This window comes from Marmota marmota, unplaced genomic scaffold (genome assembly GCF_001458135.2).
Source record: "Marmota marmota marmota unplaced genomic scaffold, marMar, whole genome shotgun sequence".
Classification (NCBI taxonomy): domain Eukaryota; kingdom Metazoa; phylum Chordata; class Mammalia; order Rodentia; family Sciuridae; genus Marmota; species Marmota marmota.
The window spans coordinates 35,995,233-36,013,388 of NW_026000016.1; the positions used below are offsets into that span (position 1 = coordinate 35,995,233).

Genomic DNA, 18,156 nt, shown 5'->3' on the forward strand with positions numbered 1-18,156 from the left:
TTTCCCAGAAAGAGACCAATTCCAGCATCAGATCTGGGGGTTTTCACTGAGTCAATGTGGGAAAATTCTGGACTTAGAAGAGAGATCAAGGCTTGAAGTATAAATGTGGGGATAAACAAAGTCCAGTTTGCAACTGGATACAGGGGAAAGGATGGAAACGCCCAAGGACAGAGGGGAGGGCAAGAAGGAATAAGGTCCAGAACAGAGCCCGAGGAATACCAGTTGGAGTCTGAGAGGGATTGACTGAAGAGGGGCAGAGAACAGGAAAGCAGGAGCCAAGAAGGAAAGCAAAGCAGCCAAGGTGTGATGGCGGGAGGCTGTGGGCATTTGCAAATGTCACAGAACTATATTTAACGAAATAGAAGGTATCACGGATTGCAAGACACAGCTATGTTTTATGGTCTCCTAAGACATTTGATTCAAAGTTTTAGAAACTGCTAAATCACATACATACATACTAGAACCACAGCTCTTCACTACATTGAGGACTAAAAATTGCCTTTTAGGGTGATCAGAGGACTTACGTAGACCATGGGGAGAGCAGAGTTAGTAGACTATGAAGGTCAGGAGCAAGAGTGGGGTGACTGGAGAAATGAAGAGGGCAGGTGCTAGCCTCAGGTTTGCTTAGTAATTTGTATCCATCTCCCCAGAGTTCTGAACCAAGATAGGAAAAATAAGTTACACAGGTATGGGCCCATCCTCTTTTCCAGATCTAATATTAGAGATGATGCATTCTGTCTATATCTAAGAAGGATTCCCAGTAGCGACGCCCACCTTGTGGTGCTGACCTACCCTGAAGTGGATCTTTCCCATAAATATTAGGCATTGGAGGCACAGAGAGCATGCTTCCTGCAGGCAGTGGGTCCCTGAGGGGAGAACAAGGGCCTGACCCACACACAAGAGAATATTTTCCTTCTAAGCATATCAGATGAATGCAAGAGGACAGTTAAGGGCAAGATGCAGCTAGAGCTGCCCTGCCATGGGAGGAAATAGTGGGAGTGGGGAAAATAATTCAAATCAACCACTGGCAACAGAAAGAGTATGCAATCAGTGTAAATAAGACTACACAGGAGTTGAGCTGATAAAGGAACGTGAACATAGCAGAAGCCGGCTCTTAGTTCCCAACTATTCAGTTTTTTTCCCTGCTGTTTGGAAAATATCATCTGCAACTTTCATGAGTATCTAAATCCTCTTGCCTTACCCTGTATGGTCAGCTGCCTCCTCACCTTCAAGATATTTCCCTAGTTCTGCCTAGCCCAACCTCCCCGACATCTGAGTATTACATTATTTTATTGTTTTATTTTATCTTTAGTGTTACACATATACATGAGTTTGGTCTTCTTATATTATAAACCTCTTGAATATAGACAACCTCGTATGTTCCATTTTTGTCCTCCTGAATTTTGGGGGCATTGCCTGGTCCATAGTAGGCATGGCCAGGTGGTTGAGCTGTGTTGGAATGTGTGCAGAGAGATGGTGAGGCACAACCCACCTATGGGAGCTTGAGTCTGATAGCTGCCTGGGAGAGACAAAGTCAGAAGCAGTTCCCTTAAGACCCGGCCTATGACTTCAAGGTTCTCATGATAGTGTCACTGACCAGATATACATGTGACACACTCCAGAGACCCAACTCTGGTATGGAGGTGGTTTGAAGACAGACGTAACTACTGCTTTCTTCTGTACTAACCTCAAAAGAGAAAAACTGTTTTCAATATCTCTGAGCTCTCCTACATAAACCTAAAATGAAAATCAACTTTTCTAGAAGTAGATAAACCCTCTGAGAAGTAGGAAGAAATGCAGGCCTGTCCCTGGAGCCAAGGCCACCACTGCATTTCCAGTCCATGCTTTCTTCATTGGCATAAAAAAACCAATAAAACATGTGGGCTAAGCACACAATGCCCCAACACAATCAGATAAGCCCCGGAGCTTAGAGCTGAAGCTTTATCCCTATTAGCGTGTTTTCACAACTCAGACAGGAAGGCGAGTTGACAAGACTTCCACTGTGTCTGTCTGTCTTTGATGTGTGTTCTCACATCTGTAAATGGTAGCGGATGAAACAGAGGTCAGAGACTGCCAACAGCATTTGGTTTTTGCATTGAGGATAAGAAGAAGGGCTTTGTAGCTTGACTGCAGATAAAAGAAAGCAACATTTACAAGATGTCGGAACTTTGCTTACCTACCAGTTGGGGAAATAGCCCCAAATATGCATGGGAGAGTTATTAAGTGTTCCTCAAAAAACTTGAAAGGCTGGACTTCAACACCTTTGGGTGAGGCAGACTGGGTGCTTGGAGCCTGGCACAGTGAATCCTTAGCAATCCAGGCTCTCTGGTCAGTCAGGGTTGGGCAGGGAAGCAGATGGATCTGCCAAGGCGCCCAGGCGAAGTCACGATAGCTCTTGCTTTGAATGTTCTTCCTGAGACTCTGTCAACACTTTACCACCTGGTCCCCCAGACATCTGGAAGCCCACACCTTCTCACCTTGTGCAAGCACCTTGCCGTGGAGCCCAACATATTATGGTGCCCTGCCCGACCACGGACTGTCACATCAGCTAGGACCTGGGTTCAGCTGTTCTAACTAAAGCCCCAAATGATAGATGCTTACACACAACTGAAGTTTATTCTTCCATGTAGCCGTCCAGGTATCAGGGAGTGGGCGTGGCAACTTCCTGTGTCAGGCACCCAGGCTCCTCCCAGTATTGCTTCACTTTCAAATGATCTTTGCCCTGGGCCTTCTGGTCCAGGATAGCCCACATCCTCCTTCCTGCTGGCAGGAAAGTGGGAAACAGAAGAGCAGTTCGTGATCCTCCCCCTTTAAGTGTATTTTCACGAATCACACACATCCCTTCTCCTCCCTTAACCAGAACTGGGACAAAGGGCCACACCTAACTGGGATGTAGTCTGCATTCTTTTCTGGCTCCATGACCATAAGAGGAGAGGCCTCATTTGGAGGAACAACTGAAATTCTAGCCCATAGTTCCTTAGAGTCAAAGCTCTGCTGCTCGTTTTATTCTTCTATCACCTAGTGTGCTGCCTGTCCAAGGCCGGTCTCACAGACAACTGATTTAGGGGGGAGGGCTGCATGAGGAAGGGGATGCAGGGGGCAGCCCGCTGGGAGCACTGTGTAGCCTCTCCTGGTATGGAGGCCACACCAAAGTCTGGAGAAAGCTTATGGGGTCACAGGCAGTCACTGAACCTCTCTGGAACTCACTTTCCTCCCTTTAAAATGGGACTGGTAATCCTCTGGGATGTGAAGAGGATGGTTCTTTTGTGGCGGCTGCTGTTTTTGAGGCACCCACTAAGTTCCAAGAACAGTACTAAGTGCTTTACCTTTTTTCATGTAAACCTTACAAGAGCTCTAAAGTAGGCATTTTTACCCATGTTTTATAGCTGAGTGAATCAAGGCTGGGAGATGTTTCGTAAGTCGCCCATTGTTTCTGGACTCCCCAACCACTGAGTGGCTGCCATGTGCCAGAGACAGAGCTGGGGACGCACATTTACAGGTATCATAGATGTTTCCAAAGGGAAACCGTGAAAAGGGCCCACATGGTGGGAAGCGTCTCCAGCCAAGGGATCAGGGAGGAAATTTGGATGTAGTCAAAGAATGAACAGGAGTTATCCAGGCCGAGGAGCAGGATGAGTTCTGGAAGGTGTGGTGGGAAGGCCCTGAGGAAAGAGAAAAGCCAGCCTTGGAGGGACCCTAAGAGCCCTAGTGTGACTGGAGGGTGGAGAGGGGCCAGCAAAAGCCCCCAGCAAGGTGGAGCTGGGCTCGCAGCCAGCCTGTCTGCCCGGAAAACTCATGTTGAGAGAATGGTTGGTCAAGTTCTTGGAAAACCTGAGATCAGTTCCAGGAAGGAGCAGATTTGGGAACATTCTCTTTGTGTCTTAGACATGAAGATAGGACCCAAATTCAACTATCTAGCATGTATGGTGAATGGAGGTGACATCCTCGTCACTGTCTTCCTGAACTATCTGGTCCAGTGCATGGGCACATTCTGCCAGGACTGGTCTGCCAAGATTAATCCAGTCTCCTTTCTATGTTCACCAGCAGAGTTCTTCCTAGGGCCAGGAGATAGATTGCCTCTTCCTCGGAGCCTCCCTTTACTTTGCCAGGATTTCTGCAGTTGCATTTTGCCATCCTGGGAAAGTGAACAAAAGGCCTCTCTTGTCTTGAAATGAATTGAGGGCAAAGGACTTCCTGATGTCCTGGAGTCAAGGTATAAAAGAAGTGGGGTAGGCAGAGAAGAGCAGCCCTCAGTGCACCCTGTGTTATTGGCAACTCTCTCAGTATCTCCCTAGAAGCCCCCACCCCATGTCTGCCCCCAACAAAGTCAGAGCCAAAGCTTTAGACAGCTACTCAAGAATTCAGTGTTGGCCACTCTCAGTGTAGAGAGGATGGAAGGTACATAGGTGAGCTTGCCTGCCACATGAGGGGACCAGGGTGTTCTCTCAAAGGATTACAAAATATACAGGTAACATTGATCGCTAAAGGTGAGCAAGGGAAAAGATAATCCAAAATATGAGTAATCCAGGGGTTTCTGAATGGTTTTCACTTCCACTGGAGTCAGATTCTTGTGCCTCAGAACATTTGCATGTGTTGTTACTTCTGCTCAGAATCATCTCCATGCTGCAGAGCTCTGCTGGTTAATTTAAACTAATCCTTCAATTCTCAGGTGTCACATCTTTGAAGACTCCCTTACCCTTGAGCCTGAGTTGGATGCCCCCTCCCATGATTTCCTATCTCATAGTCCCCAGCAGGCTCTAGTCCCCTGAGTCTCCAGCCCTTTCTGTAGCTATTGTTCTACTGTGACACCCAGCTCCCGGAACAGTGCCTAGCAATTGTTGCAGGAATGACTGAGTTTTTTCTAATTGTTTTGAGCCTAGAAATGATTAGTGATTAGAGTAGCAGAGAGTGATTTTTACTTTGGAGTTTATTTTGTTTAGTTCAAGATTTCACCATAAAGCACTTCTTTAAGGAGCACATAATGGGGAACAGTAAAGAGAAAAGGTCAGAAACATCACTTTTGCTTGGATCCCCCCTGCCTGTCTAGCTCACCGAGTCTGTCTTTGAATAAACAGGGCCTTCTCTAGAGAGCTCCAAACTCGGATGTAAGGTTTAGCTCAGAATTTCTTCCCTGGAACTCCTGAACATGCTGGAAGGCTGTTGGATGCTTTCAGTGACCCGTTCCAGAACCTCTTAAATGTGCCCTGGAAACACCTTCCAAACCCACGCCCACCTGCCTCTTTGCCTTCTCCAAACCAAATTGCCAGTCTGGGTTTGCTGGTCTCCTGCACTGTGCCCATGCAGAGATCACCCCTGCCTGTCCTGTGCACCTCTGCTCTTGTCCTGCCTCCCACCTGTGCTTTGTGAATGTTCTTCATTCCCCGTTGGTGCTCCACAGGGCTGCTTGGGTCCGCTGCAGGAGTCAAGGTTGAGCAGAGGCAGCTGTGTCTAACTGGGGGCAGGGGAGGAAGAATGATTGATTATTATAGGGATGTTTGCCTGGAGTTTTAATTAGACTGCCTTTCCTTGCTCCCCACCCCACCCTCCTTTCATCCCCAGCTCAGAACATCCACTTAGAACATTAGTGTTTTAGAGACTTGGAACATTAGGTTTTACATTCTGCACCCACTGTCTCCATGCAATAAATAAATCAATAAGCTCATTGGTCTGAGTCATTTGATTGCCTGGTGCATTGGGGTACTTTTTTTGTTCTTGAGTGAGGGATCATTTCTCACTAGCAAATGAGAGGGAAATGTGGGTGTAGGGTTTGTCTTGGCTTCTGATTTGCAATTCTGACCTGGGGGGAGGGGTCATTCTTCCCAGTAATGTGTATAACTTGTGAGAGGCCTGCCAAATGCCTTGCAAGCCTGCCTTTTGACAATTTTCCTAACTCGTACATGTCATAAAAACATTTCTCATTTGCCAGAATAGTCCTGGGTTTGTTTTTGAATCTGACAGGTCCTCTGATACCATATTCTTAAGTCTCACTAACAGACAATTTAAACCCCAGATGCTGCCTTGACAGGAAGGAAGATTGTATGATTTTCAATTTGGGTTGAAAATCAAATCCAACATGTGACAACACTGAGACTCCAGGACCCTACAGATTAATTGTGATTATCTTACCGTGAAATGCTTTTGTGATAGGAAATGCCCTCCATTGATTGTTTCTGTCAAAAAGCTTTGATTGGAAAACTTTTTATAATAAGAACACTGTCATTTCTAAAACACTTATTTATGTCTTGGGTTATCCTTTGTTTTATGCAGTGGGTATGCCCCTGAAGAATTATTTATAAACTGAACTTCTACAGCAAAATTCATACATTAAATGCATTTGAGGAATTATTATTTTACTTGAAGGATGTTCCTATAATTAGAAAAGTGACTTCCAAATTCACTTAAGAAGAATAATGCTTATATATTGGGTCTTGTTTAAATGAGATAATAAGAATCAGACAGTCACCAGTAGGCTTCTACTAGATCTCAATTGTTCTGACTTAATTACACTGCATTTCAACCCAGTAGAGTGCAGGTTTTGTAAATTATATATTTCTCACTGATCTTCAAAATTGTATGCCCAGGAAAATCTTCCCCTGTCAAAGCTACTCCTTGTTTTTTTCTTGTCTCATTTCTCCAGAGAAGGATGTGGCTCAGAGCTTAGAGCTTGGAAGCTTTGGAATGTTCTGCTAAATAGTAGGGAATGTATTAGTTTCCCTGAGCTACCCTATTAGGGTCTCATAAGCTTCTCGCCCTATACTTTTACACTTCTGTATATTCTCCATTATCTGTTGCTGATTATCCATAAATGTGATGGCTTAAAAATTTTTGTCTTGCCATTCCGTGCTGGGGCTACAATCATCTGAAGGCTTGCCATTCTGTGCTGGGGCTGCAATCATCTGAAAGCAAGATGGCTGATGGACATGGTGGACGGTTGAGGCTGCCTGTCAACTGAGTGCTCAGCTGGGCTAAGGACCACTGCACTTATATGTGACCCCTTATTTAGCTTGTGTTTCCCACATCATGATTGGATTCTAAGAGAGACAGTCCCAAGAGTAAGTATTCCAAGAGACAGAAGTCACAAGGCTTCTTATGACCTTGCCTCAAAATCCCAGAATATCATTTCTGCCAGATTTTATTCATCCAGTGACTAAGGCCAACCCTGATTTAAGGGGAGGAGAATTAAGCTCCTCCTCTTGGTATGAGTTGCAGCATGTGACAACAGTGGAGAAGGGAATGGTTGGAGTCTTTTTTAAAACTATCTACCTTACTGTTTCAGAGGAAGGGCATTCTCTGGAGGAGCAGGACTGTGTGACTATACAGGGCACATAGGTTATTGTGGACAGTGTAGAAGTGTTACAGCATGTCTAATACGTACAAATGAGTTGGGCAGCACTGATGGTTAGAATTCGGTGCTGGAGAGTTCTATATGGACCCATTTCCACAACAGCCAGTAGCATACCACAGAAAAAAAATGCTCCAACCATTGATGTCAGCCATAACTTATCCCACCTATATTAAAGATATTTGAAAAAAGAACTTGCTAAGGGACTGTAAATAGCACAGTTTCAAAGATGTGTTTACCTAGAAGCTACGCCAAGCTTGTATCCAACTTACATTGAGCCAGTCAAACCATGTTCATATTGGAACCACAGACACAACAGGGAGATGACGTAACACATCTGGTCTGTTTGTTTTTTGCTTGCATTTGGGAGGTACTTAGACAAGGCTGTATCCGCGGAGTATCTTATATTCTTGGAATGGACACTTTTTGGTGTTTGATTAAAAAAAAAAAAAGTTTGTCCATGAGCTTGAAAGTATAATTGCCGCCTAAACTTTAATTGACAGCTGTCCTGTTAATCACATGAGCCATAGGTTCCTGGATTCCAGCTCCAGAGCTTGGCTAATCTGGATGTGAAGGCTGACAGCTCCCTTGAATATATTATTTTTTACCATTTGTAACATTTTTTCCTATCCCTTGAATAATTCTCTCTGGGGATTTAAATTTGTGTTGTGTCTGTGCTGACCATTTAGAAACAAGATAAACATTTTAACGTATTTATAGCCCGAGACTCTGCCAGAATTAATTAGGCTTAGCATTGGACGTACATTGAAGTATTAGTCTTTAGGAAAGGTCAGAAGAATATCCCTAGGTGGGAAAAGCAGATGTTTAGAGGAGATTGATAGCTGTATTCTGAGTCGAACTTCTACGTGGGATTAGTACTTGTCTTAGTTTGGGCTGCTATAGTGAATACCGCAGACTGGATTGGCATATAAACAACAGAAAATTCTCACAGTTCTGGAGGCTAGAAGTTCAAGGTCAGGGTGCCAGTATAGTCGGGTTCTGATGAGAGCCCTCTTCTAGCTTGCAGACTGCCTGCTTCCTAGTATAGCCTCACATGGCAGAAAGAGCGCCGGAGAATTCTTTGGGATCCCTTTTATAAAGACAGTAATCCCACTCATGCGAGAATTCATGGGATCCCTCATGACTTAACCACTTCCCAAAGGCTTCAGCTCATGATATTATTACATTAGGGGTTGGGATTTCAACATACGAATTTGGGGGGAACATTAGCATTTAGTCTATAACATTGCTCTTGATTTATTAAATGTACTGGTGGAGCTCTAGAGGTAGTTCCTGGAGATGACAATTCTATTAGGCTTGCATTTTTATGCTACTATGAAGGCATTTGGAAAGGGTAAGGAACATTCTTTGGAAGAGGGTATGGGAGAGAGAAAGGAAGCATCACATAAATATAAACCTTAGGACAGTGGACAGTTTGGGGGGGGGGGTGCTGAAATCCACACTTGCCTGACCTTTTCTATGTAGATCATTTCACATAGAGACCTGTCCTGTTCTTTGCTCCCTGATAGAGCCCACCCCTCCCCACCAGCAGTCTAACCATTCACCTTTCAGTCACACTGATGTAGACCCACAGTCTACTTTCTTCCCTCATTTCTCTTCTGCCTACAAATATTAATTGAACTCCTACTATGTGACAGGCACTATTACATAGAGGAATGTCACATGAACTCTCAAATTGGGAGACATACAGTAAACCAGCAAACAAATAATAAAATTACAGATTGATTGGTGCTATGGGATAAATGGAATTAGGACAAAGGATAATAGGAAGGGGATTCCTTTCAGTAGGGTGATAGGGATAACCCTTCAAGGGGGTGACATTGTGAATTCTAACCCCACTGGCTAAACGTGAACATTGTAGTATGTGATCTTTTCAAGTTTCTTAAGTCACATGTTGTTAACATTAAAATTAAAATCCTTTTTTGCCTTTCCTGAGCCCAAACTGTAGAACGTCAAATGGACGTCAGTTCTGGGGAGTGGAGGGAAGCCAGCTGCATGGCCAGGTCCCCTCCCGGCTGACTTTTTGCTCATGACAACTTTTTCTCCTTAGGGAAAGGAGACGTGTTTGGAGATGTGTTCTGGAAGGAAGCCACACTTGCCCAGTCCTGTGCTAACGTGAGGGCCTTGACCTACTGTGACCTGCATGTGATCAAGCGGGACGCCCTACAGAAAGTGCTGGAGTTCTACACAGCCTTCTCCCACTCCTTCTCCCGGAACCTGATCCTCACCTACAACTTGAGGAAGAGGGTGAGCTGACAGTTTTAGTTCTTTTCTATACTTTGCCGTGTTCACTTTGGAAGCCACGAGAGTCCTTGTGCTGTTTATTTTCAGTGGAGTAATGGATGCTAACAAGGTTCTGCATGTTTCTTGCTCTGCAAAGTTTTTGCTCTCCAATGGAGGAGAGAGGGAATGTTGCTTGATTAGAAGATGGATGGATTTGGTGCAAAAGGCATTTGATAATGCATGGTAGAGGCTTTTTCTTCCTATCTAGACCTTCTAGCATTGGGAAAAGATGAGTAAAACATGAGGTTGCTCACCAATAAAGTGGCAGCATGGAGCTACTTAATTAACGTAAACTGAGTTCTCCCCAGGACTGGAACCCACTGAGTGGTGTAGGGCAGCCAACTGGCAATGACACTTTCTAAAAAGATATAAAGATACTTTAATTGGGCCCAGGAAATGGAAAAAGACCTGGAATTTTGTTGTCTAGAGAATAGTTTGTATACGGCTGCCAAAGAATTGATCAGCAGTTTAAGAATCTGGAACATGTCTCCTCTGAAATTATTTCTTTCATGCTTAAATCATCAAAATTTCTCCAGGTGTTTTATAAGGATTAAAATATTTGTCCTCTTTAGGTTTTCATGATTGGTTTTCTTGTACTTCAATGGTCTCTTTTGGTTAAATCAGTAACTCAGTAGTTCTGGACCTAAAATAAACATCTGGAAAGACTCATAAAAATCTTCCCCCAAATGATCTCTAGTCCTTCCTCTACCCTGTTTCTGGTCTTGTGGTCTCTGTTTTCATTTACATTGTCTGATTTGTCCTGGGGTTCCAAGTGAGAAATCCTAGTATCAATGTTGCTCCTCTCTCTCCCCCATGCCTTGGGTTCTCGTCAGATCCTATTGGCTCCACCTAAGCTCTCAAATCGGAAATCGTACTTCACTTTCTTCCTAAGAACACAAAGCCCCTTTCTTATAGCCCAGAATCAGCAGGATCATGCAGTGGGTTCCACACTTAACAAATCACCTTCCTGCCTTATGTCCATCCTCTGTTCAGTGCTTTCTTCTCATGCTCACTCAAATAATCTGATCCTGTACAGGATTGTGTCAGTATGCTTTAGCATGGCTTCTGTGTGCTGTCCACATGTGACCCAAGCTTAACTCCCGATCCCTGTCCTCAGCCACTCCTGGCCATACCTGGCACCCTGAATAGCCAAATGAACTAGACCATGCCCAGTGTGCCAAGTAGTCTATAAAAAAATGAAACCAAATGGTATTCAGTTCTCTATCTCCAAGGATCTAAAGCCTAATGGATCCAACACGGAAAGGTAACTTTCAGTTTGCAATGCTAATACAATGATTGCAATTCACCCAGGGCATTGTGGGACAATACAGGGGTAGAGCAGCTAAATGGGGAATCAGGGAGAAAGTGTGGAGATGATAAGCTGAGTCCAAAGCATGCGTTTCCCAAACAGAAGGGCAGGTGTTCTACTTGGAGCAACAATTTGAACAAGGTCTAGAGAAAGGAAACAAGTTTTTGTTCTCTAAGTTCTTTGTACAAGGCTTGAATTACCTGTTGTTGGATTACCCAACCACTGTGTTTCCTCCTCTTTCAAACCCCTTGCATTTCGTTGCTTTGCCAATTCCTACTCAGAGACCTGAGAGTTCTTATCTCAGAGTGCTTAATTGAGTACCAAGCATTTGAGGGTGGAAAAGGAGAAAGAAATGAGCTCTCTAAGCCTAGGTTTCCTCCTCATAAAATGTAAGGTTGTGGTTAGATGATTTTTAGGGATCTGTGATTTGAAACCTGTTGTCTGAGAACATGGAATGCTAGCTGGTGATACTTTTAGCCAAATGGATTTTCTTAAAATTTATTTTTTGATTTATTCTTTCTATGAAAGCAAGTTGATTATAATCAGCTTTCGGTGTTGCTGATAATATAAGTTGAAAAAATATGCAGTTTAGTTTATTTGGAGATGCAATCATCTTGGAATAACTGTCTTTAAGAAGACAACAAAAAGATTAAACCCTCGGGGGTCAGCTCGTTTTTATAAGTACAGAGTGATTGACAACTTGTAACAAGAGAAGACTGCAAACCACAGCTTTGAAGGACTGAGTCTATAGAGCCACAATTGCAGAGGAAGAAGCAAAACTATGGACAGACAGCTTTGGCACAGTGTAAGAATATTCTTTAAAAGAGCAGTGCTCCCCCAAAGCATGAAACGGGCTGCCTTGAGTGGTCTCAGGTTTGTTGACCTGAGGGTATCCATTATTTGTGCCCAGGAACATTGTGGAAGGAACTTAGGCCTCCAATGGAGAGTCAAATTTTCATCCCATCTCAAGTGCCTATGAGTCTGGTCCTAATCCAAAGGAATTTTAGTGAGAGCCTTGATATAAAGAGGTAGCCATTCTTTTCTTAGCAAAAGGAGACTTGTCATTTTGGTATTGCCATTTTTGTCTCCAATTGTGTCCTTCTGAGAAACAATTTCTAGTTGCATGGGGCATGGGTGATGAGAACATTATACACATGAATTATTCTTGTAGTTTTTTTTTTTTTCGGTCTGGCAAAATGAAGTATATTCTTGGGGCTGTTTCTATCTTGGCAAAATCAAGCAAGTTATTTGCTAAGATTTCTGAGAACACAGTCCCTTAGACATCTGTTTGGGGAATTGTTTGATCCTGTAGACCTCATCCTGTACATAGCAAAAACTCTGCACTGGAAAGTGCCTCAGTAGCCAACCAGTCTGTCTCCCATGTCCCTACCACTTGCATGTCAAAAATGTGATATTTTATAGGAAGTTTACATAGCTGGGCTGGTAATTAAAGAATTGGAGTCAGAAATCATTTCTGGACCAGGAAACTTCCTGCTTCTTACCACCTCTTGGCCCCTTCAGAAGTCTGTGTTCTAAGCCTCATTTCTCTATCCCTGAACTCAAGTATATAAGCAACACCCAGCTGTCAACACTGCTCTTGGGATTCAACTCAGGAAGGGACCTTTCACTCCTTCCATTTCCACTGAAGTCACATGACGAGGACATGTGCAAAGACGAAGAAGGAGATGCCTGGAAGCCAATTTGGCATTCAGACCTTTAGTTTTTCTTGCTGAGCCAAATAAAACTTTGACCTAGGTCCTTCTCTGATGCTTAGTGCTACTGCAATTCTGGACAAGTTATGAAAGCTTTGTCATCTTTAAAACGATGAAAATTTTACCTTGTAGGACCATGGATTAAATAAGATAATACTTAAAAAAAGTTCTTACAGAGCCTGGAACTAGTCCTTAAGGGCTAGTTAAGCTGTGGGTGATTGTTATTTTGTCTGGTCTGCTTGAGTGCTATCCTAGTCGTCTTCTTGTATTTTTTGAAAAATAAACAGAAGGCAGATCCCCTGCCTTTGCTCAGAGTTCCTGCTCTGCAGAATGTTCTGTGGTATGTGTATTGCTCCAGGGTTCTCTGCACTTTTTGCAACAGAGGAGCAACTGGCCACTGTAGAAAATGGAACCCAGCATGGGCCTTGCTGTCCCTTTAGCTCCTGCCAGTGGAGAGGCCAGTACTTGCCCATTGTTTTGATCAGTTCCATTCTTGGAGAGAAAAATCAGATTATCTTGAGACCTTGAAGCAGTCACCAGGGAGCCAAGAGGAACACTATGTGGGGAGCTCAGCATCCTTATTTCTTAAAGGAGGTAGCTACAGTTAATAGTGAAAAGAAGAGGAAGGTAGAAACTTCTACAACTCAAACTCTTGACTATCTAGGGTACCAAGCTCTAAAACTATTTTCCTGTAGGCCCCAAGTCTTCCTCTGTCATCAGACTTGCTCACTATCAATTATTTCCAACTCTAGACAGTACAAGCTGCAGCAGGGCCTCACTGAGTTGCTTGGGGCCTTCCTAAGTTGCTGAGGCTGACTTTGAATTTGAGCTCCTCCTGCCTCAGCCTCCCAAGCCACTGGGATTACAGGTGTGAGCCACTTCGCCTGGCTTGGTGTGTGCTTTATGTCAGTTTACGAAACCTTCAGAGCAGCTTCATGACACTAATGTTCCCACTTTTGTGGGAATAAACTAGGGTCCTGTGCAGAAGAGAATCCCTTTCACCCAGCTACTAAATTGGCAGACTCCAATGCTGCTGCTCCTGCTAAACAGCATCACATCCTGTAGCTGGTCTTTGGGAGTGTGACTGTCGGCTCTTCCCATGGCGGTATTCTTTGATTTCCTCCAGTGCGTTGACTTTTTCCGGATGGCACAGTTGTTTCCTGTGTATCTAGGATGGCCTTTGTCACATCAGTGTCACACTCAGAACTTGCATAGTAAAACCACAACCATATCCAAGATTAGGAGACATAAGAAGTGTTCCCTTAGTAGTGACAGGCACAGAGTATGTTTCTGGGGAGACATGACAGCTTGGTTGGGCAGCAGACAAACCAGGCCATGAGAACAACTTTTAGAAAGAGCAGTCTTAGGTCTAAGAACCTATTTGAGTGCTGGTTTGGCTACTGACTAGCTATGAACTCATAGGCAAGTTGCTGAACGGTTAAGAAGGACCTAATGTGAGTCCTTCCTTATTAGAATGATTGAGAATCTCATATAAAATAAAACAAAAATAAAAGTGATCTAGTGCTTGTAAGAATCATTCAGTTGGTATTTACCCTTTCTTTTCCCCACTACCCATCCCTTACCTCCACCTCCAATCTAGAAGATTCTGAATTCTTGTTTTTCCCCCTTGATTTATAAGCAGATCCATTTCTTCAGTCAGCATCCCACTGGGATCTACTTTACTTTCAACCTGAGATGAGGTTTCACTTCCCGGGTGCCAGGGGATTGGGTCTTCTGCAGATCATTAGGACAGTAAGGAAGAGTACCACAATTAAATGATGTACTACAGACAAGCAATTAGGTAATTAACAGCAGTGAGTGCACAGGATAATTGACATGTAGGTAATTGGTAGGGTGGTTCTCATTCTCTGTGTAGGGTTTTATTTTTAAAGCCAATATTGTTGTGTATTTGAGTGTGTTTTGCAGTGTTTGCTTTTATTAAATTGTTCCAAGATGGATTTTTAAAATCCTGATGAAGGTTCCAACCTAGTGAGTTGGGGAGATAGCTGGAACCGAAGTTACTGGGGCTTTTAAAGCCAGTTTCCTAAAACTGAGGTTGCCATAGTGAACTGTCTTGGACACCATATGTACATTTCTAGACCATTTTAACCAAAGGGCTTTTTGTTTCTTTGAGGAGAAGAGGATAGCATGGGAGGTTGGGAGAGTGCTTGGCTCATAAGTGGCATTGGGAAGCCTTTCAATTTTCTCTGAATTCTTGTGGAAGGTTTGTCAGATGGGAGAAAAGACCATAAAGCTGGGTGTTTAGAAGTGTCACCCATTTTCCCATTGAAACATCATAGCCTGAATTTTTAAAATGATCTCTGCATAGCCCATATTTTCCTTGTCATCCCTCCATCGTGAAGGCTTCTGTGAAATTAAAATTACCTGTTAGACTGTCAAGCCAAAGAGATAATAAAATCAGGGTTGAGATTAGGGGTGGTAGAAAGGGGACGATGATGTGAGTGACATGTCCATAATTTTTTTCAGAACAACAACAAAAAAAATCAGTTTCCTTCTTCCTCAAGAGGATCAGGGAGTGTTGTTAGAGGCCTGTGCAGTGTCTCCCGGATCCTCAGGTGTTCTCAACAAAATATAAATCAAAATCAAGTTTCTTTTTCCTCAAAAGGATCAAGAAGTGATGGTAGGGACCTAGCAATCTCCCATGGGCCCCAGATACTCTTCCCAGAAATCCCCCCCCAAAAAAAATAAACCTAGCAGAGCCCCCCTTGGGAGCCTGGGGGGAGGCAGAGAATGAAATGCTCTATGGTTCATTGTCTACAGAGGTGAAGCTGCAGTTGGTCACAGGCTGTGTCTGGCCATTTCTGAGGAAGCAGCAAAGTTCTGGAATGAACCTGGGCTCCACAGGGAGAACCTCCCATCTGGGCTCTGCCACTTGCTGGCTGGGGCCAGGGTGAGAGCGAGTATTGAACAAGTGGATCAGTTCCTTTTCTGTGGATTCATACTGCTTACCCAATGGGCAGCCCATTGCTTCCAGGCCTCGGGTGTATAGTCCTATTATTTTCCTTCCATTATCTGTAGGAATGGGGCAGCAGAGCAAAGGAGAGTACTCATAATAATTTGGTTCATTGAATAATAAATTGGAGGCAGTAGATATTGGTGGTAAAAAAAATATGAACTCTAGTGAGAGCACTCGAGTTCAAGTCCCAACTCTACTTAATAACCTTGGGCCAGTTACCTAAATTCTCTGGTGCCCAATTTGCTCATTTATAAAATACAGGTAATAACAGCACCTTAGAAAGAGGCTCTGATATAGCAATTCTTGGTGTATGTGTTGCTGTCTTTATTGGTGATAAAGATGATGGTGATAGGAGGATGGTCATCAAACGTGTCATTTAACTCAGGGATTATCAGGGAGCCCATCAAATACTTCAAAAAAAATTTAAGGGAAGTAAGGAATTTTATTTATTTCTCTCTCTTTCTCTCTCTCTCTCTCACACACACACACACCCCAGGGATTGAACCCAGGGATGCTTAACTACTTAGCCACATCCCCAGCCCTTTATTTTTTATTTTGAGACAGTGTCTCACTAAATTGTTTTGGGCCTGGCTAAGTTGCTGAAGCTGACTTTGAACTTGAAATCCTCCTGCCTCCGCCTCCGAGCCGCTGGGTTTACAGGTGTATGCCACTGCACACAGCAGAGACTGAATTTTAACACCTAGAAATCTCCTGGGCTATTCTAAAATCTATGTTTGGGCCCCTCAAGTAGCAACAGAGAACGGGGTTGTTCATCAGCGAGGAGGGGTAAGGCATGGCGCTACTGAACTCACTGTGGATTTGATCCTCTGGTAATGAATGGCTGGAAGAAGGGCTACAGGAAGGCAGTGATAATTTATCTTAACTGTATTAAGTTACTTGCTGTACTGTGCTGTGTTGTATTTACCACAAAGTGGAAAAGGACTGGTCTAGTTTAGAGAAACGTGAGGCCATTGCCATCCTTTGGAGAGTAGCCTACCTTAATCATATTTTCCTAGGGGTGTGTGGTTGAATTGTAATAAATAGGATTGTGCTAACAAGTCCCAGTTCATGGTTCCTAAGTGAGCAAGTTGACTTGATGTCAGTAGCCCAACATTTCTCATTTATTGGGCTCCTGGACTTTTTAAAGTTAGTGTTTTCCTGTATGTATTATTTTCTACAAATTATCCACATCTGTCAGAGCTTGTGTTTTACAGTTTATTTTTAGTAAACAGGGAGGAGACACTCTTTAATGTCTCTTCCAGCTCAAATCATCACTGACCTGAAGAATGGACAAGTCTTGCCTGCAAAACATCAAGAAGCAATTTAATAGCAAGACTGGGGGCTGGTATCACTCAGCAGATCCTCAACAGAAATGAAGGGCAGGGCTCTCTGTTTTCTGAACTTCCTCCTGAACTCAAGTCCCTTTCCTCAAGTGCCCAGTAACCCATTCATTTTTCATTGAGCCACCAGCCTTATGTTTTCAAAGAGCATTTTGTCCTCTGTCAGTCAGCACATGTGCTAACACTAGAAGCTGATGAAGGATATTCTAACTGGTTTCAAAGTCAGGTTACTTTTTCATTCTTCTTTTGGCCTAAATTTTATGTTTCTAACTCATCTGCCATATGTTGTACTTCCTTATATATTCCATACCATCCCTTTCCCTTGTTCCTCTTTAAGTGTTCCTTCTGCTCTTAAAAATTTGCTCTATGGTGTTGAAAAATGTTCTTCCAGTCAGGGAAGTTGTTGTTCAAGCCCCTGCTCTCAGAAAGTGGAAGTCTGATTCTAGTCTAGGTTACGTCTTAAATTATCAGATAACATCCACTTTCTATGAGTTCAGATTAATAGAAGTAAATGTTAATTTATCCCCTCCAAGGGGACTTTGAATGCCTGCATTAAGAGCCCACATACAAACTCTATTCAGACCAGATATCAGGCAGACCCTACCTGGTGTAATGTGCCCATCCTATTTGGGGACTTTGCCCTGCAAACTTTGTTGGCTGCAGTTTACTTCTTACTAATGTCATCTAATGGTCTTACCCTGCCTGTTCTTAACTTGGACTTCTGCAGTGACATTTGGAATCCATAATGGGCCCCTCACTCCACATATCTTCTCTTTAATCTCTCTAGTTTAGTGAAGTCAATGGTCTTTTAATCCAGTAAGCACTTGTCATTTCTTCGGAGCTCTCATTTTATCTCATTTTCACTGTTTGCTGTACATCTCTCCTGCTGTCTACAAGTTCACAAGCTTGGACCATGTCTGTGTAGTTCACTTCTCTGTCCTGATCTGCCCTTTTAGAGCTTGGTACAAAGTAAGCATTCTGCGATAGAATAACAGGTGAAATGAAGGAAACAACCAACCAACCATTCAGAAAACAAATATACAAATCCAGAAACCAATTTGGGGCATGTGCCTCCCTCTATTGTTATTGCTATAGGTTTGTAAAGCCTTAGTTGCAAGATGGTATCTGCAGAGAAACCCTTCCTTCTTTCTCCCTCTGAAACTTTGCTTACA

At 43.4% G+C, this 18,156-nt stretch overlaps 1 protein-coding gene across 3 annotated transcripts in view; it reads left to right on the forward strand.

Moving 5' to 3' along the window:
* Positions 1 to 18,156, forward strand: part of Kcnh1 (potassium voltage-gated channel subfamily H member 1) — a 353,502-nt gene that overhangs the window by 261,431 nt on the left and 73,915 nt on the right. For all 3 annotated transcript variants that reach the window (XM_015483682.2, XM_015483683.2, XM_048809434.1), the window contains one exon: positions 9,414 to 9,610. In XM_015483682.2, the coding sequence (XP_015339168.1) occupies positions 9,414 to 9,610 (197 nt within the window). The remainder of the gene's footprint in view (positions 1 to 9,413; positions 9,611 to 18,156) is intronic.